Genomic DNA, 27,427 nt, shown 5'->3' on the forward strand with positions numbered 1-27,427 from the left:
GTGGTATATGAGCTGATATCCTAGTAGTAGAGTAGCCAATCAGAGCGCACGATTGCTCATATCCAGTGACTGTGGATAGAATAATTTAAGGTATATGATTCATGTTTTGTGTTTGTGTAAAATGAACTAGGTGTTTACCCACAGTAGTAAATGCTGAGCAAACACTCAGTATGGTGTTTGTTCACGTGCACCCTGGTCATATTTTAACCAGCATTTTTTACTTCCACATGCTCTTTTTTTATTGACTAATATAATTAAGAGAAGAAGAAATGGAGAAACAGGCGGTGGATATAGCCAGGAAAGCCTTTAACACGGGTAGGTCCAGAGTCCTGCAGTACAGACTTGAGCAGCTCCGAGCTTTACTGCGGCTCATCACAGAGAGACAGGAGGACATCAGTGCTGCTCTCACGCATGACCTGCACAGGGTAAGAGCTGCACAGTGAATCAGGCTTCTCATTAATACCGCAATACTGCCATAGGCTGAAAAGGAAAAACGTATCGTGATCTTAACACTGAATACTTTGAATTCTTAAGAGAAAAAAAAGCACTAAACTACACCTTTCTTTGTCACTAGGTTGGTGCTCTTGTCTTTTATACTTTTAATATGTACCTTTTCATTTTTAAGCGTGAATAAAGCAGACATTTAAAAAGATTTAAAGATAGACGGCCTTTCAATTTCCTAAAATCGGTGAAATTTAGTTCCGTCTGAAATGTGGTCATTGTGGTATATGTTTATGTCATCTCATCTCATTATCTCTAGCCGCTTTATCCTGTTCTACAGGGTCGCAGGCAAGCTGGAGCCTATCCCAGCTGACTACAGGCGAAAGGCGGGGTACACCCTGGACAAGTCGCCAGGTCATCACAGGGCTGACACATAGACACAGACAACCATTCACACTCACATTCACACCTACGGTCAATTTAGAGTCACCAGTTAACCTAACCTGCATGTCTTTGGACTGTGGGGGAAACCGGAGCACCCGGAGGAAACTCACGCGGACACGGGGAGAACATGCAAACTCCACACAGAAAGGCCCTCGCCGGCCACGGGGCTCGAACCCGGACCTTCTTGCTGTGAGGCGACAGCACTAACCACTACACCACCGTGCCACCAGTATATGTTTATGTCTGTAATATTTTAAAAAAATATCAGGCCATTCTGTGGCTGGGAAGTTATTTAATTTGAGGGGATTAAAGCAAATAATGTGCTCGCTTTGCGCAGTCAAGCAGACAGAGGAAGTCCGTGTGTATGAGCGTGCACTGACAGTTCCATCATTCTGTCGCTAAACGAATAGCTGATCACACTGAGGTGCTCGCTGACCGCCGATATTTATTAGTTTGGTCCTGCGTTTCCTTTCCTTCATATATAACATAACGTCTTTTCTTCTTGCTTTCCGTTTCGGTCTTTCACGTTTCATTCGCACACTCACGTCCTCCATTTTTCTCTCCTGTTTCAAATTTGTATCCCACAATGCCTTGCGCGAACAGGGAAAGCCCACCACGTCATGCATGACATAGTGAATTGGGTCATGGTGAAGCAGGAAAAAATATCGGAGAATTTAGGGCCATGTGGAGGTAAATTCATTAATTGTTCTTTTTTTAAAAAATCTAATACAATTGGACGTCTGTGATTTGAATTCAGTAGCTTTCAGTCCACTAAACAAAAATAATTGGGTGTCAGGGAAAATTCTTTTTATGACCTGAACTTGAACAATCTGAAAGGTCGTCTACCTTTAATCATTTATTGTAACCTAATTGCATTTAAGATAAGATTTTTAAGGTGTGGTGTGTATATATACCTTTTTAGGTAAAAGTTACAGTATTGTAAAAGTCTTATGCCAAGATCAAACTACACAAATTCAGCCCAATTTCTGTCATAGCTGACAAATTCCAAGCCGTGCCTGAATATGAACATCAGGAACAACAAACAGGCCTTGTACGGTAGTGTGGCATAATCAAGGAACAGCGATGTGGCATCAGGGATGCCCTACGACACACTGACGGAAAGTCTAGCATGTCAGAATTTTTTGTGTTTTCTTTCCGACAGCATGCAAGGACATGAACAATGATTGATTAGAGTCAAACTTGTAGTGTTGTAAGTCTTACAACCAAGACACGGCAAGAATTTATGGCACTATGATTGCTCAACGTGACTTGGTGAATATCGTGAAAGACAAAAATATTGTATCTTCTGATCCCAGCATTAAACACACGCAAAGAAATGCTGTAGAGCAAAGATGCCATCAAAAATACAGTAAAGAAATTAAATATACATTTTAGAAAGATACTATAAAGAGTAGTAAACCGTAATAAATGAAACAAAGTCAATATTTGGTGTGAGACGACCCTTTGTTTAAAAAAAAAAAAGTAGTTTCAGCTATAATGAGTGCAGTTTTATAAGGAAATGAGCTGTAGGTTTTACTGAGCATCTTACAGAACCAGCCACAGTTCTTCTGGACATACGGCAACATTGTACAATAAATCCACATTACCAAATTTGCCAAGTCAACCAAAAAAAATTCTTCATTTACTTTGCAAAGTGTATTCATTTGTGTTTGCTTTGCAAAAAGGAAATGTATTATTAAATTTTGATTTTATGAAGTTTTCATAATAAAGGTTTATGTATATTTTGTTCAGGATACGGACATGGAAATGCTCCATGGCCAGTGTATGAACAGGATGGCATTATCTGTCCCTATAGTTAATAGTGAGGATGAGTTAAACCATATCGAGGAGTGGACCAATAATGCAGGAAGTGAGGAAATGTCAATTTTAGCAAATATAGTACAGGCACTATAGAGAGGAATGTGCTTTGGGGAATGTTCCGCGTAAATTCCAAGTAGAATTTTATATATATCCATTATCCATAACTGCTTATCCTGTGCAGGGTTGCGAGCAAGCTGGAGCCTATCCCAGCTGACTACGGGCGAAAGGCGGGGTACACCCTGGACAAGTCGCCAGGTCATCACAGGGCTGACACATAGACACAGACAACCATTCACACTCACATTCACACCTACGGTCAATTTAGAGTCACCAGTTAACCTAACCTGCATGTCTTTGGACTGTGGGGGAAACCGGAGCACCCGGAGGAAACCCACGCGGACACGGGGAGAACATGCAAACTCCACACAGAAAGGCCCTCGCCGGCCACGGGGCTCGAACCCAGAACCTTCTTGTTGTGAGGTGACAGTGCTAACCACTACACCACCGTGCATCTCTCTCATTCATATATATATAAAATATATATAAAAAATCTCCACATTCAATGGATATGAGTAATCACACTCAGATATCAGCTCGTATACCATGAGTTGAGAAAAACAAAATTTCGGAGCACTTCAAGTCAGATATATCACTATCAAGTATTTAAAACAAAACAAAAATAGCTAAAAGAATATAGTTGTTTTTTTTCCTCCTCAGTATCTCCTGTTCCACACTCCAGCCTACTTGATGGCAGTAATGCACCTTTAAGTTGGTTTGCCAACCACCGATAAACCCCGAAGAAGAAAAAGAAAATGGTGGAGTGTGTTACTGAACAAGCTGAGGACGAAATAAAAACTCTACTCGAAAACAAAACCCCCAAAAATACAAAAAAAGCAACAAAATATGGAATAAAAGTATTTGATGAGCAGAATATTTTCAAGAATTATTATTCTAGCATATTTCACAAATTGCTACTGTCATTTCACCGGTTTATTTACATTCTAAGCGGAAATGATTTTGTGGGACATTTTGCACAAAGTTTTTATTTATCAAATTTGCTAAAAATAAAATGCTCTGTTTCTCAACGGTGCTACATGCCTCGTCAGCTATCAGCTCATGTACGACTCGATTTTGTGGAATAACTGTTTATATATATCTCATCTCATCTCATCTCATCTCATTATCTCTAGCCACTTTATCCTTCTACAGGGTTGCAGGCAAGCTGGAGCCTATCCCAGCTGACTACGGGCGAAAGGCGGGGTACACCCTGGACAAGTCGCCAGGTCATCACAGGGCTGACACATAGACACAGACAACCATTCACACTCACATTCACACCTACGGTCAATTTAGAGTCACCAGTTAACCTAACCTGCATGTCTTTGGACTGTGGGGGAAACCGGAGCACCCGGAGGAAACCCACGCGGACACGGGGAGAACATGCAAACTCCACACAGAAAGGCCCTCGCCGGCAACAGGGCTCGAACCCGGACCTTCTTGCTGTGAGGCGACAGCGCTAACCACTACACCACCCTGCCGCCCTGTTTATATATATAAAAAGTTAACTAATTCAATGCAGGGTGTATTGTTGCTTCAGCCATGACATGAATAATTGTAGTTTGGTGTTGCTATGTGACAGTTTACCCCAAAATACACCAAAAATAAAATAAAATACATCATGAAATGTATTTAGACTAATTAAACACACTAAAAAAATTTCCCATGAGGGTATCATAATGTGTGCAGTAGAGTTTTAAATACTGGGTCTAATATTTGTATAGTTGGATGACATTCATAAAATAAATCTGTACTGATAGAATCTATGGAATTTTACAGTATTTTTATTTATTTTACAATTTTATTTATTTTTCAGTAAAAAGGTCCTTGGCGGTGAAAATTTTGAGGATCCCTGCTTTTAACCATTTGATATCATTTTTATATACACTCCACCGGCCACTTTAATAGGAACTTGTTCTTGATTCTAAGATTCCTGTTCTTGGTTGCAGGAGCGGAACCCAATGTGGTCTTTTGTTCTGCTGTTGCATGCTGAGATGCTTTTCTGCTCACCATGGTTGTAAAGAGTGACTATATGAGTTACTATATCCTTCCTGGCAGCTCAAACCAATCTGGCCATTTCCCTCTGACCTCTCTGATCAACAAGAAGTTTCCACCCACAGAACTGTCACTCACTCAGTGTTTTTTGTTTTTTGCACCATTCTGTATAAACTCTAGAGACTGTTGTGTGTGAAAACCCCAGGAGATCAGCAGTTTCTGAAATACTCAAACCAGTCCATCTGGCTCAAACCAACACCCATGCTACAGAGAAAGAAAGTCACACTTTGAGATCACAATTTTTCCCATTCTGACGTTTGAAGTAAACATTAACTGAAGCGCTTGATTTAGATCTGCATGATTTTATGCACTATGCTGCTGTCAAGGGATCGGCTGATTAGAGAACTGCATAAAACAGCAGGTGGATGGGTGTATTTTGTATAATTTTTATCGCCTCCAGTGACTATTATGATCAGTCACTATTATTTTCCGTATGAGTATGGGGTATCTAATGAATCTAGAAATTCCTACAATCCATTGAAGTGAAATAATTTCTGTTAAAAATATGAATCAAAAATGCTAACAGTCCTGGTCATGTTTCTCGGGAAACTCTTCTCTCCTCATTTCTGAGTTATTGTAATTATTTAAACTTTATTTCACAAACCATATTTAAACCATAATGGACATTAAATTGGCTTAAACATACTGTAAATTAGCAAAACACTTTATATGCGTTTTATAGAATTATGCATTATATTTCACTTTTGGTCAACCATAATTGAATGGATTACCATCTTAATGATCGTTACCATCTTATATCTTAATCATGACATAGTGCTGGATTGCCAAAAATATTTTGCATATCAAGGTTTGTCTTGGTGGACCTCAGGCTACCACTTTCTTCTTTTTTCTTCGTGGTGACTGGAAAGTCAGACTGCTGGTATAGTTCATACATCGCTTAATGCAACTTATATAAAAGGAAGTATTTTTGCAAATAGTGTCAGGAAATGTATTCAGTGAAAAGAAATGCACTATATACTGTCCTTTTGGCTGCAGAGCGAGTTCAACACACCGCTTTTGGAGCTCATCGGGCTTGAGAATGAAATTAAGCTGGCTGTCCGTGAACTGAGTGACTGGACAAGACCTCAACCTGTTCGAAAAAACCTCCTCACCCTGACAGATGATGTTTTTATAAAAGCTGAACCTTTGGGTGTGGTGCTGATCATTGGAGCCTGGAACTACCCATGGGGTCTTACCTTGGGGCCACTCATTGGAGCAATTGCAGCAGGTAAAACAGCAAGGGCTTAGTTCAGTCCTGCAACATATCTGTATCTTAGTTTCACTGTAGTTATTGAACAATTCATAGTAGCCACTGAATAACATGCTTTAAGATGATGATAAAGTGAGACTTTGGGGGTTAATTCAAAACTGTAAAAGGGTGGATCTTATTAAGAACTGTCATCTTTTTATTATACCCTCGCTCCAAAGGATGGGAAGGTATACTGGTTTACCTCTGTCCGTCCATCCGTCCATATCGCCATCCATCTGAAACACCCTTTTTCTCAGCAACCACAAATCATAGCCACTTGGTACCAATCTTCAGCTTGGGGTTCTATACCGTGTGTAGATTGTCAAATTTTTGTAACAATTTTCTCAGCAACTACAAATTGCAACTGCTTGATATTTGGTACCGAGCTTCAGCTTGGGATTCCATACTGTGTATACCATTTTCAGGTCTGTCGCACTTCCACTTCCTGTTTACCGACTGAATGTATTTACAAAACATATAGCATGGATTTACAAAATTTTATAACACTTTTCTCAGCATCTACGAATCACAACTGCTTGATATTTGGTACCGAGCTTCAGCTTGGGGTTCTATACCATGTATACCGTTTTCAAGTCTGTCATACATCGACTTCCTGTTTACCGACTGAATGTATTAATGAAACACACAGCGTGGGTTTACAAAATTTTCATAACACTTTTCTCAGCAACTACGAATCACAACTGCTTGATATTTGGTACCAAGCTTCAGCTTGGGGTTCTATACCGTGTATACCGTTTTCAAGTCTGTCGTACGTCAACTTCCTTTTTACCGACTGAATGTATTTGAGAAACATACGGTATAGTGTGGATTTTGACGCTATTTCAAGAAGCAAAATGCTATTTCAAAATAACAGTTTACCAGGATGCTATGTGAAATCCCTGGGGAGAGACATGGCTCTTTACTTACTTGTTTCAGGGTTAATTATTTGTTGAAGTCAACATTCATAATAAGTGTCCTATTCCTTCAATTGCTTGCATTCTGATAAGCGAGAGCAGGGGGATATGTAAGTGAGCAGGAGCTCACCGCTGATCTTGTTTTGCATTGTAGTGTAAACTTCACTCTCATGTTCAGAAACGTCCAATCACTTTGAAACTTCTCTTGGAAGGCAATGCTGCTGTGGTGAAGCCTTCAGAAGTGAGTAAGAATTCGGCCAGCCTACTGAAAGAACTGCTACCTCAGTATTTGGATCAGGTCTGTGAGTTCAATTCAATTCAACTTATTTATAAAGCACATTTAAAACACATGAAGCCAAACAAGGTGCTGTACAGATGAAAAGAATCAAGGTTAATGCTGATGTACTGTGGAGCCAGACCATGTAGTGCCTAAAAACAAACAGTCAAAGTTTAAAATCAATCTTATACTTGACTGGAAGCCAGTGTAGAGATGCTATGACTGGTGAAATACTGCCTCTCTTTCCCATACCAGTAAGAAATTTAGTGGCAGCATTTTGGACAAGTTGCAGGCTGGAAGGCCAAGACTCACCAACTCGCATGTAAAAGAAACTGCAATAATTAAGGCGTGATGTAATAAAAGCATGCAAAACTATCTCCAAATCTTTAACTGAGTTCCAGTGAGTTTTGAGTTTTGATTTTTCCATTAGCTAGCCCACCAGGCAAGTGAAAGCCTGAACATGCTTTTCCGGTATCGCAATTTGGTTTGACCAGAACCTTATCTGACAGGTTTTAACATAGTGGATAACAGTAATACTTCACTAATAATTCACTAATAATTATTAAGTGAATAATAACTGAGACGAAGTCGAGGTTATTATTCACTGGTATTCACTGAGCCTGATTGTTTTAGTACAAATATGCAGGTGATTATTTAAAAAATAATAATAAAAAAAATTGTATTAAAAAATTTTATTTCAAAAGCAGCATACAAATGTAATGTGTGCAGGCTTGCATCAGTTATCAGTGTTATAGTCAAGTCACTAAACCTCAAGTCCGAGTCCAGTCTCGAGTCCCCAGTGTTCTTGTCTAAGTCAAGTCCAAGTCGTTAAAAAAATTTCAAGTCGAGTCCGAGAACAAAACTCCAACTGCACCATTTGACGGTGGCTGTTTCAGCGCCATTAACATTAGTTTGTTCCTGAACATGATGTATGAACAGGTGAATGTGCTTCTCTTTGTCAGGGAGTGTGAAGTATTCTGTCAGAGATGGATGTAAGTGCAGAAGGTGTGTTTATTAATACAAGTGAAGACAGGTAAACAATCCAGAACTGTAGGTAAAATGGTGAAACAGCCTATAGGTCAAGCGAGGCACAAACAGGCTATCGTAGACTCAGCAGAATCAAGGATCAGGAACCCAAACAAGGAAATAAGGCTCAGCAACGCAACTCAATACTTCGCAAAGTAAGTGTGTTTTCACAGTTTTTATATCGGCGCGCTGATTGCACCTTAATCCTGTGCAGGTGCGAGTCGTTTACGGCTCTGTATAAGCAAAGTGGACAATCCTAGGGGCATTCTGTCCAGGCATTTTAGCGCCATTAATGTTAGTTTGTTCCTGAAAATGACGTATGAACAGGTGAATGTGCATTCTCTTGCGCAAAATTAGTACGAAAATTAATGTAGATATAAATATATTATGCCAAATTATTATGGCATGCTACAAAAAATAAGAATCTGAGTCCTTGTCTCTGATTTCCGAGTCCAAATGCAGTTAATGCACGAGTCTAAGTCTGAGTCATCAGTGCTCGAGTCCAAGTCAAGTCACGAATCCTTAAAATTGGAGCACGAGTCAGACTTGAGTACTACAAGCCTGTCCTTTATCTATGCCAACTCACATAAAATACTTTGTTTTGAAACTGATAAAACAAATCACAATTCCACCTTACCTTTGAATAGTTTTAGACCAAACTTCGGCGCATCTTTAGTGCTTTTAGAAACAGCATTTTCTTTCATAATTTGTAATTCTTCCTCACTTACGGTGACAAACCAATTGGCCACCATTTTACTGAGTTGCTCGAGGTGATTATAAAGAAATAGTCTGAATTTCTCGACCAATCAGTGCACACGATTTCCTATAATCACCTCCGTATCTCCATCCATCCGAAACACCCTTTTTCTCAGCAACCACATATCATAGCCACTTGGTACCAGACTTCAACTTCGGGTTCTATACTGCGTGTACCGTTTTCAGGTCTGTCGCACATCGACTTCCTGTTTACCGACTGAATGTATTTACAAAACATATAGGGTGGATTTTGAGGCTATTTCAAGAAGTAAAATGCTATTTCAAAATGACAGTTTACCAGGATGCTATTTGAAATACCTGGGGAAAGACACTGCTCTTTACTTACTTGTTGAAGTCAACATTCATAATAAGTTTTCTATGCCTTCGATTGCTTGCATTCTGATATACAGTGGTGCTTGAAAGTTTGTGAACCCTTTAGAATTTTCTATATTTCTGCATAAATATCACCTAAAACATCATCAGATTTTCACACAAGTCCTAAAAGTAGATAAAGAGAACCCGGTTAAACAAATGAGACAAAAATATTATACTTGGTCATTTATTTATTGAGGAAAATAATCCAATATTACATAGCTGTGAGTGGCAAAAGTATGTGAACCTCTAGGATTAGCAGTTAATTTGAAGGTGAAATTAGAGTCAGGTGTTTTCAATCAATGGGATGACAATCAGGTGTGAGTGGGCACCCTGTTTTATTTAAAGAACAGGGATCTATCAAAGTCTGATCTTCACAACACGTTTGTGGAAGTGTATCATGGCACGAACAAAGGAGATTTCTGAGGACCTCAGAAAAAGCATTGTTGATGCTCATCAGGCTGGTAAAGGTTACAAAACCATCTCTAAAGAGTTTGGACTCCGCCAATCCACAGTCAGACAGATTGTGTACAAATGGAGGAAATTCAAGACCATTGTTACCCTCCCCAGGAGCGATGACCAACAAATATCACTCCAAGAGCAAGGCGTGTAATAGTCGGCGAGGTCACAAAGGACCCTAGGGTAACTTCTAAGCAACTGAAGGCCTCTCTTACATTGGCTAATGTTCACGAGTCCACCATCAGGAGAACACTGAACAACAATGGTATGCATGGCAGGGTTGCAAGGAGAAAGCCACTGCTGTCCAAAAAGAACATTGCTGCTCGTCTGCAGTTTGTTAAAGATCACGTGGACAAGCCAGAAGGCTATTGGAAAAATGTTTTGTGGATGGATGAGACCAAAATAGAACTTTTTGGTTTAAATGAGAAGTGTTATGTTTGGAGAAAGGAAAAACACTGCATTCCAGCATAAGAACCTTATCCCATCTGTGAAACATCCTGGTGGTAGTATCATGATTTGGGCCTGTTTTGCTGCATCTGGGCCAGGACGGCTTGCCATCATTGATGGAACAATGAATTCTGAATTATACCAGTGAATTCTAAAGGAAAATGTCAGGGCATCTGTCCATGAACTGAAACTCAAGAGAAGGTGGGTCATGCAGCAAGACAACGACCCTAAGCACACAAGTCGTTCTACCAAAGAATGGTTAAAGAAGAATAAAGTTAGTGTTTTGGAATGGCCAAGTCAAAGTCCTGACCTTAACCCAATGGAAATGTTGTGGAAAGCCCTGAAGCGAGCAGTTCATGTGAGGAAACCCACCAACATCCCAGAGTTGAAGCTGTTCTGTATGGAGGAATGGGCTAAAATTCCTCCAAGCCGGTGTGCAGGACTGATCAACAGTTACCGCAAACGTTTAGTTGCAGTTATTGCTGCACAAGGGGGTCACACCAGATACTGAAAGCAAAGGTTCACATACTTTTGCCACTCACAGATATGTAATATTGGATCATTTTCCTCAATAAATAAATGACCAAGTATAATGTTTCTGTCTCATTTGTTTAACTGGGTTCTCTTTATCTACTTTTAGGACTTGTGTGAAAATCTGATGATGTTTTAGGTCATATTTATGCAGAAATATAGAAAATTCTAAAGGGTTCACAAACTTTCAAGCACCACTGTACGCAAGAGTGGGGGGATACGTAAGTGAGCAGTAGCTCACAGCTGATCTTGTTTGTTCTCTGTGAATGAAAATAAATCCCTCAGAAGCCACACTCGCTTTATATCCTGTTGGCTAGCTGGCTCACAATGATTCGTACATTCCCACTAAAGGTGCGTCCGGTGGAATTGGTGTCCCTTCTTTACTTTGCATCTTCATCTGATTAGCATTCATATTTGAAGTCAAAAGTCATATTCACAAAAAATACATCATTTGCTGTGTCTGCTGATGATGTCGCTAACTCTATTGTAGTAATAGTTTCAGTGGGACTGTTGCTAGAAGTGGAATTTTGTGCAGTGCAGTTATACTAAAGGAAAGCACTCTTGGGATCCTGCTCGTCCAATCAAATTTGTCATAATTCTGAAAAGGTTGCATGTTGTTCAAGCATGTTTGTTAATCTGCCTAGTGAAAGCTGATTCAAAATGACTAGCACACTATAGTTAGAGTATTGGGGAGCATCACACCACCATCAACAACTTTTTGATTTCTAAAATTGAGTAGAAATTAGGTTCTTTCTTTCTCTGGTTGTTGAACAAGAGAAGAAAAAAACCCACTGATGAACGGTAGGCTACTGAGCGTACTTGTCCTCTGGGCAACTATGACTTAAAAACTAATAGCCTGAACATGAAATCTTCTTGACCTACTGTAGGTGCCTCAGGCTTGTGATCTGGCCACACCTCCCTTGTTACTATGGTGATTTTTTTTTAATTGGTTGGGATAGGATACTATCCAGCATCAGCACATGACATTTTAGCCATAGCTCAAACCAGAGGATCCCTTCATTTTACTGTTCCAGCTTTGTATTTGTGGTCAGTTTTTATTTATGAACATGACTCGTGTTCTATAATGGTTGTTTGACTCTTTAAGGAGATGTACCATGTGGTGACTGGAGGAGTTCCTGAAACCCAGGAGTTGCTGAAGCAGCGTTTCGATCACATCTTCTACACAGGAAACAGCACAGTGGGGAAACTGGTGATGGAAGCAGCTGCACGCCACCTCACACCAGTCACTCTGGAGCTGGGGGGGAAAAGTCCCTGTTATATTGATCAGAACTGTGACCTTGCAGTCGCTTGCCGGTAATACATTGTTTACAAGCTCATCTGATTTGAATGCACCATTTTGCTATCATTATTACCTTAAACTATGGTACAGTATGCCACTGACATTCATATGCATGCAAGTCAAATAATCCAGAGTCAATGTGGGTATATTAGCTATAGATGAATGATAGTGTTCAGCTTAGGCTTGAGCCCTTTCCCTTTACACACTGAAATTCCTCCAGATTCCTTGAATCGTTTCATGATGTTATGCACCACAGAGGGTGAAATATCCAAATCCTTTGTATCTTTCTTTGAGGAACACTGTTTTTAAATGTTTTAGTAATTTTCTCACACATTTGTTGACAAACTGGAGATCCTCGGCCCATCTTACCTCCTCAAAAACTAGGCCTTTCCTGGATACTGATTTTGTACTAAATCATGATTACAGTCACCTGTTGACATCACCTGTTTCAAATTACAACATTATTTAATTGTTTTACCTCATTACTAGCCCTTAAATTGCCCCCGGTCCCTGTTTTTTTTTGGAATGTGTTGTAGTCCTGAAATGCAGGAACGGGTGAATATTAACAAATGACATGAAGTCAGACAAAACATGAAATATCTTGTGTTCTGTCTGCAATGAAATAGAAGTCAAAGTCAGTTTAGAAATCACTGCTTTCTTTTTTTATTTGCATTCTCCATACCATCCCAACTTTTTTCTGATTTGGCATTGTGAATCGATTTGAGCAATCCCCAATTATGTCAAAAATAATAAACATTTGTGGATTCACTTGCACCTGTTTCTTGGTTAGATTCTGAAATGTAAAATTCTTAGATTTAAAAATAAGTCGTTTAAACATAAATGCTAATATATAGGATGTTCCAAAACATTTGACTGACAGCATGTGTACTGTATAGAAGATTATTTGTCACACGTACACTCAAGCACAGACTTAAGCACACAGTGAAATTTAACCTCTGCATTTAACCCATTTGAAGCAGTGAACACACACATGTACACACAAGTGAGCATTGAGCACACACACACACATACCTAGAGCAGTGGGCAGCTATGCTACAGTGCCCAGGGAGCAGTTGAGGGTTTGGTGCCTCCCTCAAGAGCACTTCAGCCCAACCTTCATCCCAAGGCCGCCCCATGTTAACCTAACCGCATGTCTTTGGACTGTGGAGGAAACCCACACAGACACGAGGAGAACATACAAACTCCAGACAGAAAGGCCCCTGTTGGCCAGTAGGCTTGAACCCAGAACCTTCTTGCTGTGAGGCTACAGTGATAACCACTACACCACTGTGCCACGTATAGTCTAGTCTAGTCTAGTGGCTCCATTTACTTTCCATTTTGACGTCATGTTTGCTGTTTTTGTCTCTAGTCGGATCACCTGGGGGAAGTTTTCTAACTGTGGTCAGACATGCATCGCACCAGACTACATCCTCTGTAATGCCAGCATCCAGAACAGACTGATTGAAGAGATTCGCCAGACATTACAGGTTTTTCAAGGAAATCCTATTGTTCTTTAGATGGGAATAGTGCACTTGAATATAAAGATTGTAAATGATCCACTGTCTGTGCTAACTCCAGGAGTTCTACGGCGAGAACCCTAAGAGCTCTCCAGATTATGGCCGCATCATCAACCAGAATCACTTTGAGCGTGTGTTGGCCCTGATGGAGGGATGCAGTGTGGCTGTTGGAGGAGAGAGTGATGAATCACAGTGTTATATTGGTATGAGAATGACTTGTGATTTAAATATAAAGTGCTGGTTTAATTGGTAGATTAGTACATTGTTCCTTGATGGATCTGTGTACAGTATTAGTGTATGTGTATTTCCTGGTTTCTGCCAGCTCCTACCATTTTGAAGGATGTTTTGCCTCATGCCAGGATAATGCAAGAAGAGATCTTTGGACCTGTGCTGCCAATCGTCACTGTCAGTGATGTCAATGAGGCCATTCGCTTCATTAACGATAGAGAAAAACCTTTGGCTCTTTACATCTTTTCTTCTGATAAGAAGGTATTTTTTGAAGCTGCTGATAATATTCTGTAACACACAGTATGTCTGGTACAGTAGAAACAGATTTTTATACTTTTAATTTCATTGGGTTTGCCCTATTATCAAGGGAAAAACCTTTTTCTTTGATTTCTCTTTCTGTGGAGGTGATCAAGAGAATGCTGAGTGAGACGAGTAGTGGAGGAGTGGTGGTTAATGATGTAATGATCCACTACACAGTCACCTCCTTACCCTTCGGCGGAGTAGGTACGTCAGGTTAATTATCATCAGGTTAATGGGTTAATATCATCTACACAAATGCATTTCATTTTTATGCTATATTTACCTCTACCAAGAAAGTTGCGCTCTGTTTGTCTGTATTGAAGAAGGATTGAGCAAAAAATACTGACCCGATTTCCATGAAACTTGGTGGAAAAGGAAAAATAGGGATAAAGAATAACCCATTAAATTTTGGAGTCAATCCACGAAATTAGATTCATTAACGCTAACATTGCAAGATTGATCAGCATTTGGCCTTGGCAGAGATCTGTGCTCTCTGAGTGCCCTTAAAGAAGAACTGAAGTCATTTTAAACTTGATTTATTTCTTAATTAACGTGTTATTCAATTCCGTTTTCGATTTTAGTAACCTTATATCGTGACTTGTATTGTCAATTAATTGCAATTAAATATTATACTTATCGGCCTATTCGGTTTTTAGCCGTGTTGAATTTAGTTCGTTTGGTCCACGGCAGGCGTCGCTTATCCGCGCGATCTTCACGAGACTTGTGCGAGACTTCGAAATGTGAAGTGTCAGTGCCAGCATTTTGAAAACTGTTTTCCAAACGAAGTATTGCACAAAAATGAGTTTAAATGACAGGTACTGCCTACTTTTTTCAAACTTTCCTGATTGCTATCAAAACAAACAAAACTTCCGGCTTGATTACATCAGCAATCGAAGGAGGGCGCGCGAGTCTTTTGACAGCATTGGCAGATGTTGGTCACTTTGATTTCCGCTATACGTTTTACTTCCGTCCTACGATGTCTCGCACAGGTCTCAATGAATCTCGTTTACGGCCATTGCTTTGACATATGGAGTGATTATATTACAGAGCATATTTCAAACACTCATAACTTGCTATAGCAGTGACAAAATAGCGATCAAAAATGCATTCCGATATTTAATAAAATGGAATTTTGATGCTAAAAAAATTTGCCTTCAGTTCTCCTTTAAAATATCATTCTGTATTAGGTATCGTGATCATGGATCAGAAAAAGAATAAAAAATGTTGTCTGTTTGCTCCAAGCAGAACCAACATTTGAAATTTTTTGCCATTTTTCTGTTCCAAGCTCTGATATAGCTTTCCTAAACCAGTTAAAAAAAAAAAAAAGAAGAGGAAGAAATGGATCATTCGGTTCCTTTTACCAAGGCTGGATGCAGGCCTAGTATAATAAAATAGTAGGTTTTGAAAGTTATGAAACTCAACAGCTGTGCATATTGATAAGGAAACACACAGGCTATGGAACTTTACTGTGTGTACTTCAACATATTATAGGCATATCGGGTGAAGATTCAAATTCAATCCAAATTGCTTGAAACTACACTCATTGAATTCAGAAATAAATGCAGAACAACAGAAAAATTAAAATATGTTTATCCGTTCTTGACCTATTACAAATCAAAGACTGAAAAAACGGCTTCATTTTTAGAAAACTGCCGTAATATTCTGTATGAGGATCACATGGTCCAAAATGGGCCTCATTAACCAATGAGATCAAATGTTTTTTCTGAATAACTTTTCTGTATTTCAAGATATTTACATAGAAATTGGCAGGCACATAGATGGTTGTATACTGAATACAAAGTTTGAAAAATTAGTAAAAAGGCATTATGTAAATTAGTATTTAATTCGTATTAATTATGATAATTAGGTAAAAATGTTAAATCGGTACACTCTCTTCAAAGTTTCACCAAATGGCTTTATTTGTGCAATATAAAGCTGATCTTAACTCTCATTTATACATCACAAAGAAGGAGAAATCAATGTTAATTATAAAATCTGCATAAATAAGCATTGAATGTCTCACATCTACTGTTCTCTATCTAAATAGACAAGTAATAAAAGATTATTTTCTAATCCCCTATTTGTGCTCTGTAAGCCTTTGTATTTCTCAAAAGTAGGGCCTACTGTTTTGTTCTTTGTCCATCAGAACGATGAAGGCCATCGAGTCAAACCTTTGCTTGGGGGATGGGGTTAATTGTGGGTGCGCAGGTGGCTAATGAGGCCAATCAGAGCTCTGAAGAGGCGAGGGCAGTGTGGGCACGGGATGGCAGCGGCAGATGCTGGCGTGGCGTTGGCTTTTCTTGCTTGCCTGCGCTGCTGTGCTGTTGCTTGCCTCTGAACTTCATGTGCTTTTGCCCCCCGCTTGACCACTGCCCGCCAGCTGTTCCTATCCTGCGCCGTCTGCTCCCAACCATTTGGGTCAGTGCCGAATGCCTTGAGGGAAGCTTTCAGTGTATCCTTGAAGCGCTTTAACTGGCCTCCTTGGGAGCGCTTGCCGTGTGACAGTTCCCTGCAGAGTAGCTTCTTGGGGATGCGGTGGTCGGCCATGTGCACGACGTGTCCTGCCCATCGTAGCTGCGACTGCATCAGGATGGTGTGGATGCTGGGTAGATCGGCCCGGGCGAGCACCTTGGTGTCCGGGATCTTCTCCTGCCAGCTGATGCCGAGGATTTTCCGAAGGCAGGTGTTGTGGAAGTGATTGAGCTTCCTTTCATGGCGCCGGTACACTGTCCAGGTCTCGCACCCATAGAGAAGAGCAATGAGGACTACGGCACAGTAGACTTTGATCTTCGTTTCCTCTGAGATACCCCTCCGGGTCCACACGTTTTTATTTAGTCTACCAAATGCGGCACTCGCTTTGGCGAGTCTGGCGTTCATCTCGTCGTCCATGACAACGGATCTGGAGAGGGTGCTGCCGAGGTACGTGAACTTGTCAACTACGTTTAGTCTTTGCCCGTTGATGGTAATGTTGTGTTCGATGTAGGGTCTTCCTGGTGCTGGCTGGTGCATGACTTCTGTCTTCTTTGTGCTGATGGTTAAGCCGAAGTTGTTGCAGGCCTCAGCGAACTTGTCGACACTACATTGCATGTCAGCTTCTGTGGTAGCGTTAAGGGCGCAGTCATCGGCAAACAGAAGTTAGTTGATGGACTCTGACTTCACTTTGGTTTTTGCTTGGAGCCTCCTGAGGTTGAAGATTGGGCCATCGGTACGATATCTGATATCGATCCCGGCATCCGAACCAGTGAATGCGTCCGATAGCATCGCTGAAAACATCATATTGAAGAGTGTGGGAGCCAGGACACATCCCTGTTTTACACTGTTGGTGACAGGGAACGGTTCAGATGTTTCTCCGCAGTCCTGGACTCTGGCCAGCATGCAGTCATGCAGTTGTCGAATGATGGAGATGAACTTGTCAGGGCAGCTGTATTTCACCATGATTCTCCAGAGGCACTGGAGAATTTGATGCTTATAGTATCAAAGGCCTTAGTCAGGTCGCCGTAGGTTGAGTACAAGGTGACATTCTGCTCCTGGCACTTCTCCTGGAGTTGCCTCGCAGCAAAAACCATGTTGATGGTCCCACGATTCTTCCGGAAGCCACAATGACTTTTTCTGGCAGAAGTCCCTGCTCAAGGTGGAAGTTGAGCCGGTTCAGGAGGACTCTGGCCAGGATCTTGCCTGTGATGGCCAGTAGGGAGATTCCACGATGGTTGTCGCAGGCTTGGCGGTTTCCCTTTCTCTTGTATATGTGGATGATCAAGGCGTCTTTGAAATCTTGTGGTACTACGTCTTTCGCCCATATTATCTGGACGAGATTGAGAAGCTTGTCTGTCAGCGCTGAGCCACCCTCCTTGTAAAGTTCGGCTGGGATGGAGTCAGATCCAGGTGCTCTGCCGCTAGACAGCTAACAGATGGTCTTCTGAATCTCCTCCAGAGTAGGGACAGCATCGAGTGTCTCATTCATTGGGATCTGCGGTAGTCTTGCAATGGCTTCGTCGTTGACGGTGGACGGTCTGTTTAGGACGCTGTCAAAGTGTTCGGCCCACTGCTCGAGGATTTTGTCCTTCTCTGTAATGAGCGTGGTCCCATCTCTGCTGAGCAGGGGGAATGATCCCGAGCTGCTGGGACCGTAGACTTCTTTCAGGCTGTTGTAGAAGTTTCTCATGTCATTCATGTCAGCATAGCCTTGGATCTCATCAGCTTTTGCATTCAGCCAGGAGTCTTGCATCATGCACAGTTTGAGTTGTATATTACTGCGTATGCTCTGCAAGGCATCTTTCTTTGCTGTTGACTTGGGGTTGTGGAGACGCTCTTTGTAGGCAGCGCGTTTCTTCTCGAGAAGGTCCTTGATCTCAGTGTGATTCTCATCGAACCAGTCCTTGTGCTTCCTGGCGGGTGGCCCTAGACACTCCATGGCTGTGTTGTACACAATGTCACGGAGAGTGGTCCATGCCACTTCAATGTCCTCATCAAGTATGGTGGCATCTAACCGCTCCTCCAAAGTGTCAGCAAACGACTGCTTGGCAAAGCCGTCTTTCAGCTTGTTGATGTTAACACGCTTCGGTGCCTTGGTGCCCTGGGGTCTTCTCTTGGGTTGCATCTGTCTCACATCTACCGTTCTCTATCAAAATAAACAAGTAATAAAAGATTATTTTCTAATCCCCTCTTTGTGCTCTGTAAGCCTTTGTATTTCTCAAAAGTAGGGCCTACTAGTGTTTATATTAAAGAATATAAATGATTATTTCGATTAATATTCACAGCTTTCAAGGCGAACCTCGAAAAAACTGAGATCCACATCCAATAAACAATTCCAGTTAACTGAACTGAAATTGACACTCGCGTTTCTGACTTCCAGGTTTTTAAAATCTCATTCCGACCACTAAGATCTCAATATTTTTCATCAAAACAACGACAGTTATATTCTAAAATAGTTATTTATTTACATGAATCAGTTTGATTTGAAAAAAACAAGTAGGTAAAGCTATGAAAACTCACTTCAAAATCTCCTGTGAATCATAACGTCAAAACTAGCAGACGGAAAATTTTACTGAATCCTTCATCAGAAACGGTGAGAGCGAGAGAACATCCCTATAAAAGTTATCTGACTGATATTGACAAGTAATCCAGTAAGAAACCGATCAGGAGAGAGAGAGAGAGAGCTTGAGCACTTTCCCGTGACTCAAAAAGAAAAGCACCATCAGTTTCCTGACGTCCGGCGAGCAGAGAGTGAACTCTGTTGTACCGACTTCAACCTGCCGTTACTCCCAAAGTACTGAACAGATCTTAACCAGATACATTTCTTTGGAAAGCAGATTATAAGCTTTTTAATGATAATATTCACGATAGAAAATATTCAAGAGTTAAGCAATGACAGGTTTGTAAACTTAAATGAGCGTCTGCATGCACAATTTTCACAGCACGGGCAGCAAGTTTCTAATATGCCTATTAACAGCTATGAAATAACACGTAATAATTTACTGGAGATTGTTATTATTATAGGTAATCGTATGGGGCCGAGTAAAGTTAAGGATTACTTTCACGAGTGATTTCAAAATTTTGAAAATTTCAAAACTTTGAAATCACGAGTGAAATTGATCCTTAATTTTATGAGGAACCATACGATTACTTGTTTATAATATAAACAATTTTATGAGGAACCATACGATTACTTGTTTATAATATAAACAATTTTATGAGGAACCATACGATTACTTGTTTATAATATATAGGGCAAAATTCATACTTCGGAAGCCATTCAAGTTCATAACATTTGTCATTCACGTTTTCTGAACCAATCAGGGCGCGAGACTGTCTTGCACGTTTGAATCAGTTTCTAAAGCATCTTTCATCATGACACAAAAAAACTGCGATTGCACCTTGTCTAACTCACAGCTTTCATATGCCACTAGAGAGTCGTTTATTTGTCTTTTTTTTGGCCCATTTCTTAAACACAGAAAGCCAAAAATTCATCCTTTTTTTGAAATTTTCATTTTCTCTTGCAGCTTTCAACTGGTTTATCATTTTTTTTGTCAAATATAGTGAAACGCGGCATTGCTGAGTCAGCAGAGTCAGCCATTTTGTTGACAAAATTTGCTAATTTTTGTAACTGTAACCAAGCAACGAGCTAGCCAATAGCATTTCAGAAATATGGCCCCGTGTTAAGGAAAAAAGCCCTCCTTGATTGACCAATCAGAATTGAGTAATTTGGCCCTATGTATTATAATCAAAATAAGCCCGAATGCAGTGTTACATTTTTGACCAAATTCCCTGTTTAAAAATGTATATAAAGTTAGCTGCTTTAATGTCCATCGATATCTAAGTTAGCAAGCTAAGATGTTTTTATAGCATTTTGAAAACTTTACTGTAATGAGGTTTTATGTTGAGAAAATGTTTATATTATTATGTACATCTTTGTCTGTATGCTTCACAAGTACAGGGCCAATTTCCTGCAAAAGAAAATGCAAAAATCGCAGTTTCCATTTCCTGCTGAGGATCAAAGAGTGCAAACTAAACACATGGTCATGTAGAGACCGGAAAATGTGCATCCGTAGTTTATTTATTTATTTACTTCATCCTTGATTACTAATGTCGTAGCTTTTAGGTCAGCGAAACTTTTTAGCCATTTTCTTTTCAGTTTCACTAATTCAAAATGTGCATAAAAGAAGTGAAAATTTCTCTCTTTCTCAGGAAACAGTGGAATGGGCAGATACCATGGCAAACACACATTTGACCAGCTTAGTCACAAGCGTGCTTGCCTCATCAAGTCTTTGGGGAAGGAGAGTCTGAACAAAGCGCGCTATCCTCCACAAACAGCATCCCGTCTGCGCAGAGCCCGGTTCTTCATGCTGAGCCGCTTATGCAGCTGTACCCATCTCACCTTTGCCTGGGCCGTCATCTCCACCATGCTGGCCTTGGGTCTGTTCATCGCTTTACTGGTCGTCTTGCTCAAGGTTAGCAATCCTTTCTTTCCATCAGCATGGGACACTTTATTTTTTTATATTCTTCCTCTGTACACCTACTGTATACTGATGACAAACTTTAGAATTTGTCAGAATATTAGTTTACTAGAGCGGCGGCTACAGTTATCAATAGTCCATAATTATCGACACCTTTTCAGATTTACCAATAAAAAAACATTTTACAAAGGTGAGTTTCAGTTCCAACAGTTATTACTGGTTAATTAATCAACCAGAAGACCCGTCTCGCCCTTTGATCTTGTTGTCTGATGACATGGCTCGTTACCTGAGATGGAATTTTTTTAGCACGATCAGCAATTTGAGGAAAACCCGGACGTTATCATCGCAGGTAAGCATGGTGGAAAGATCATGAACATGTTTTTACTGATCATATTCACCGATATTTCATGATCTCCTTGTCGAAACCTACTTTGTTTCTGACTCTTTCATTTGACAGTCACCGTTTTGTATCTAAACGCGCGTTTGAGAATCACGTGAGGTGTCGACAATAGTGATCATTTTCACCGGTGTCCACCATTATCGACATCCTGTGGAATTAAGGGACATTTACAACTGTTATGGATTGATCTTTGTGTAACATTGTTGAAGTAGATGAAGGACTTTAAAAAAATAAAAGTGCTGTGATTTTATAATAATTTTTTTTTCTGATCCATAACAGAATGGAATGTTTATAGAGTATTTGGAATCCGAGTGCAATAAATAGAATTGGACTAGAATTAAATTCCTAACATATAAAACATTACGTGTTTGAAATATTCAGATTTTTCTGTTCCATTCAGAAAATAATTTTTTTTTTGCAGTTTGTTGTAAATATCTACCACATATTACAATATCAGAAGACATTTTATATTTTGGTTTGAGGAATGATATGCGACCTTTGACCTGGATTTTCATGTGGTTATAATGTCAATTCCCTGTTGATATTTATTGGTAAACAATACAACTAGAAATTAATAGAAACAACAACGAATGATTAACAAAATGTAATCTACAAAAATACTTAGAAAGTGGGTAGAAAGTGGAACAAAAAGATTTTCTGACAGGTTAAACCTTATCAGTTAATTTGTTTACAGACATTAGAATTACTTCCTTATTTGCGTAAACACCGACATCCAGATATTTATATAAAATATATTTTGTACTAAATATAAGTCTATGTCAAACAAATTTTAAATAAAAACTGTTTTGTTAACTTAATACCACATGCTCATTATTTTTTATAAATAATCATCTGGACGTTGATAATTGTGGAACGGTGTCGATAAGTGGGCGGCATGGTGCTATAAATGCACAGTTGCCTCACAGCAAGAAGGTTCTGGGTTCGAGCCCAGCGGCCGGCAGGGGACTTTCTATGTGGAGTTTGCATGTTCTCCCCGTGTCTGCGTGGGTTTCCTCCGGGTGCTCCGGTTTCCCCCACAGTCCAAAGACATGCAGGTTAGGTTAATATGGCCTTGGGCTGAGGTGCCCTTGAGCGAGGCACCTAACTCCCAATTGCTCCCCGGGTGCTGTTAGCATGGCTGCCCACTGCTCTGGGTATGTATATATGTATGTGTGTGTGTGTGTGTGTGTGTGTGTGCTCATTGCTCACATATGTGTGTGTTCAGATGGGTTAAATGCAGAGAGGAATTTCACAAGTGTGTGATGAATAAAGTTGTGCTTGCTTTCTTAACTGTGGACAAAGGTGTCGATAATTGTGGAACGGTGTCACGTGATCTGGTGCGCTAAGTAGTCAGGAATCGACTCTTTTTTTTTTCCCCCAGTGGAAGTTTGAGTAATTATTCATGCACAATTAACGTATTGAAAGTCTCTTCTACTTTTGCAACGGCCAAAATATCGTTAAGGTGTCGATAATTGTAGCCTCTCTAGTTCTCATTCTGTTGCTTGAAAAAGTCAGATATAATGCTCTACTAAAGTGTTTTGATGTCTTCAGAATCTATGAATTTCAAAATGACTCAACTGATATTCACCCCCTTTAATTTAACAGCCCATGCTGTGTGAGGAATTGAATTATCGAAATGCATTATGAAGGTAAACCAGTGTTCAGCTGCTTGTTTGCACAATAAATATCACTTTGAAGACACAAATAAAACTGCTGATTCAGCCAGTGCTGCTGTTGTGAAGACACGTAGCTGCCCTGGATACTTTATTAGGTAAAGTTTAAGGAAAAAAAATTGGAGAAGGTTAAAAAGATATTGATAAAGCTGTGAAAGCTCTAAGACTGTAAGCTCCATTGTAACAACAGTTTCCATTTAAACAGAAGGGCACTCGGAGAATGCAGATCTCCGCCAAGGACAGTAGTCGAGTCTTCTATGATATGCCGATCTGTAACCACGCCTATTTTATTTGTCTTGATATATTTCTAAAACTATTAGTTATGTGCATACATGTGTGTACCAGAGGATTACTGGCAGCACTGAATGAGGATTGTGATAAGAACAGTGCTGTAGTCAAGTCACTAAACCTCGAGTCCGAGTCCGAGTCCAGTCTCGAGTCCCCAGTGTTCGAGTCCAAGTCATTAAAGACAATTTCAAGTCGAGTCTGAGAACAAGACTCCAGCTGCACCATTTGACGGTGGCTGTTGCTGCCTTTATGTGAAAGCGTCTCTGCTACTGTGTTGGACTAACGTTACTGCTCGACTGCCCCATTTTAGTTAACAGGCTACAGATAAAAAGCTTGTTCATCACTCAGCAAGCCCCGCCCACTACCAACAGGGCAAATCACATGAGAGAGGGTTAACACTAGCTAGTTCATCACTCAGCAAGCCCCGCCCACTATCAACAGAGCAAATGACATGAGAGAGGGTTAACACTAGCTAGTTCATCACTCAGCAAGCCCCGCCCACTATCAACAGAGCAATGAGCATAGTGTGTCACTTCCTTCTCTGGGTGGAGTCTTACCAAATGACGATTGAAATTTGAGGTTGTCCCCGTCATCTCCTCGATAGTTCTTCTACAACCCCGATTCCAAAAAAGTTGGGACAAAGTACAAATTGTAAATAAAAACAGAATGCAATAATTTACAAACCTCAAAAACTGATATTGTATTCACAGTAGAACATAGACAACATATCAAATGTCGAAAGTGAGACATTTTGAATTTTCATGCCAAATATTGGCTCATTTGAAATTTCATGACAGCAACACATCTCAAAAAAGTTGGGACAGGGGCAATAAGAGGCTGGAAAAGTTAAAGGTACAAAAAAGGAACAGCTGGAGGACCAAATTGCAACTCATTAGGTCAATTGGCAATAGGTCATTAACATGACTGGGTATAAAAAGAGCGTCTTGGAGTGGCAGCGGCTCTCAGAAGTAAAGATGGGAAGAAGATCACCAATCCCCCTAATTCTGCGCCGACAAATAGTGGAGCAATATCAGAAAGGAGTTAGACAGTGTAAAATTGCAAAGAGTTTGAACATATCATCATCTACAGTGCATAATGTCATCAAAAGATTCAGAGAATCTGGAAGAATCTCTGTGCGTAAGGGTCAAGGCCGGAAAACCATACTGGGTGCCCGTGATCTTCGGGCCCTTAGACGGCACTGCATCACATACAGGCATGCTTCTGTATTGGAAATCACAAAATGGGCTCAGGAATATTTCCAGAGAACATTATTTGTGAACACAATTCACCGTGCCATCCACCGTTGCCAGCTAAAACTCTATAGTTCAAAGAAGAAGCCGTATCTAAACACGATCCAGAAGCGCAGACGTGTTCTCTGGGCCAAGGCTCATTTAAAATGGACTGTGGCAAAGTGGAAAACTGTTCTGTGGTCAGACGAATCAAAATTTGAAGTTCTTTATGGAAATCAGGGACGGCGTGTCATTCGGACTAAAGAGGAGAAGGACGACCCGAGTTGTTATCAGCGCTCAGTTCAGAAGCCTGCATCTCTGATGGTATGGGGTTGCATTAGTGCGTGTGGCATGGGCAGCTTACACATCTGGAAAGACACCATCAATGCTGAAAGGTATATCCAGGTTCTAGAGCAACATATGCTCCCATCCAGACGACGTCTCTTTCAGGGAAGACCTTGCATTTTCCAACATGACAATGCCAAACCACATACTGCATCAATTACAGCATCATGGCTGCGTAGAAGAAGGGTCCGGGTACTGAACTGGCCAGCCTGCAGTCCAGATCTTTCACCCATAGAAAACATTTGGCACATCACAAAACTGAAGATACGACAAAAAAGACCTAAGACAGTTGAGCAACTAGAATCCTACATTAGACAAGAATGGGTTAACATTCCTATCCCTAAACTTGAGCAGCTTGTCTCCTCAGTCCCCAGACGTTTACAGACTGTTGTAAAGAGAAAAGGGGATGTCTCACAGTGGTAAACATGGCCTTGTACCAACTTTTTTGAGATGTGTTGTTGTCATGAAATTTAAAATCACCTAATTTTTCTCTTTAAATGATACATTTTCTCAGTTTAAACATTTGATATATCATCCATGTTCTATTCTGAATAAAATATGGAATTTTGAAACTTCCACATCATTGCATTCCGTTTTTATTTACAATTTGTACTTTGTCCCAACTTTTTTTGGAATCGGGGTTGTACATATGGAACACACAGCAGTGCATTTTTTCCCACTGCACAAGAAGTCTGTATAAGCAAAGCGAACAGTCCTAGGGGCTTCTCTCCAGGCATTTTAGCGCCATTAATGTTAGTTTGTTCCTGAACTTGACATATGAACAGGTGAATGTGCATTCTCTTGCACGGAATTAGTATAAAAATTAATGTAGATATAATAACTTGGCATAAGATATTTATAGCATGTTAAAATTAGATCATGAGTCAGACTTGACATAAGAAGACCTCATATTTCTACATTGGCTGTTTTTCTCTATTGAACTTTACTACTTTACTGTCTACTGGATTTTAAGATGTATGGCATTGTTGAAGACAGACATCCACCAGTACCAAATGACGTATCTCGCAACATTTATGAAGGTGAAACTAAATTCGTGGATCTGCCCTGTGACTCGGATCCACTCCAAAATTTAATGGGTTCTTCTTTGGCCAATGCTACACTCTTCCACCAAGTTTCATGAAAATCGGGTTGGTATGCTTTGAGCAATCCTGCTTACAGCCTTACAGCCGTACAAACAAATAAAAACAAACAGCGCTGAAAACATAAGCTCCTTGGTGGAGTAATTAGCATGGTATAACACATCACTAAGATCAGATCATTCTAATAAACTGAAAAGGCAATCAGGAGAGAAGTGAAAAAGGAGACACGTAGAACACGGACTTTTTTACAAAGATGTTTACAACGTTTTCCAGACATCAACAACCCCTTCAGCACTTCACAGTCACTTCAGCCACTTCTGAGAAGTGCCAGGATTTAGTCACACATGGAGTTTACTTGAAGCCACCTGACAAAACCTGAAAAAAAAAAATTATGAGACAACATTATATTTTTGGCCTGATGGCAAAGCACAACCAAAATACGCAGATAACACCATCACTTACGCAGCATGATGTATTGGTTGGTTCTTCAGCAGGAGGAACTGGAAAGCCTGTTTTGTTTCAACATGTTGAATTCTTCATGCGTTTTGAGGGGTAGAAACTAAATTCGCCCTGTGATGACCTGGCGACTTGTCCAGGGTGTACCCCGCCTCTCGCCCGTAGTCAGCTGGGATAGGCTCCAGCTTGCCTGCGACCCTGTAGAACAGGATAAAGCGGCTAGAGATAATGAGATGAGATGAGAAACTAAATTCAAGGAGGTGTAACAGGAAAAATATGAGTGAGAAACCCCTCAAAAGGGGCAGATACTTTTTGGAGACACTAGTATTATTTATAATAAGTGTTTCGTTTTGTTCCCAAACAGGGCATTGTGATTTGAAGACTCTGATCTACACCTGACACCTAAAGATCTCCACCTCAGGACAGATGCTGCAGTGATGAATTGAAGCAAAGCCAACCAAATAGGATTTGAACTATAGTCTAGTGCAGGGGTGTCAAACCTGATCCATAAAGGGCCGTGTGGCTGCAGGTTTTCATTCCAGCCATGCAGCAGCACACCTGACTTGGCTCATTCAATCAACTGAACTGTCTTCACACAGTCAAATACTTGCAGCCACACCCACCCTTGATTAAAGGGTGGGTGTGTCAGTTGATTGAATAAGCCAAATCAGGGTGCTGCTGCATGGCTGGAATGAAAACCTGCAGCCACACGGCCCTTTATGGATCAGGTTTGACACCCCTGGTCTAGTGTAACTTTTTAATGTACACCGTAGGACAAACACACTTTGT

The 27,427-nt window shown here is 40.4% G+C and overlaps 1 protein-coding gene across 2 annotated transcripts; it reads left to right on the forward strand.

Moving 5' to 3' along the window:
• The first annotated feature begins 269 nt into the window (after positions 1 to 269).
• Positions 270 to 27,124, forward strand: LOC132901476 (aldehyde dehydrogenase family 3 member A2-like). Of its 2 annotated transcripts, XM_060943898.1 has the most exons (10): positions 270 to 425; positions 5,815 to 6,046; positions 7,194 to 7,279; positions 11,955 to 12,163; positions 13,519 to 13,636; positions 13,728 to 13,869; positions 13,989 to 14,155; positions 14,299 to 14,398; positions 20,879 to 21,141; positions 27,003 to 27,124. In XM_060943898.1, the coding sequence occupies exons 1-10, from the start codon at positions 270 to 272 to the stop codon at positions 27,015 to 27,017; spliced, it is 1,488 nt and encodes a 495-aa protein (XP_060799881.1). In that variant the 3' UTR covers positions 27,018 to 27,124. The 2 variants fall into 2 exon arrangements, with proteins under 2 accessions (XP_060799881.1, XP_060799882.1); XM_060943899.1 differs by lacking the exons at positions 270 to 425; positions 7,194 to 7,279 and having other exon boundaries at positions 5,974 to 6,046.
• Positions 27,125 to 27,427: the final 303 nt, after the last annotated feature.

The sequence above is a fragment of the Neoarius graeffei genome, chromosome 17 (genome assembly GCF_027579695.1).
Source record: "Neoarius graeffei isolate fNeoGra1 chromosome 17, fNeoGra1.pri, whole genome shotgun sequence".
Classification (NCBI taxonomy): Eukaryota; Metazoa; Chordata; class Actinopteri; order Siluriformes; family Ariidae; genus Neoarius; species Neoarius graeffei.

Coding starts and splice junctions, on each gene's coding strand:
- LOC132901476 (XM_060943898.1), top strand. CDS start 270: ATGGAGAAACAGGCGGTGGATATAGCCAGGAAAGCCTTTAACACGGGT. Junction 426..5,814: donor TCACGCATGACCTGCACAGG/GTAAGAGCTGCA, acceptor TTTTGGCTGCAG/AGCGAGTTCAACACACCGCT. Junction 12,164..13,518: donor GACCTTGCAGTCGCTTGCCG/GTAATACATTGT, acceptor TTTTGTCTCTAG/TCGGATCACCTGGGGGAAGT.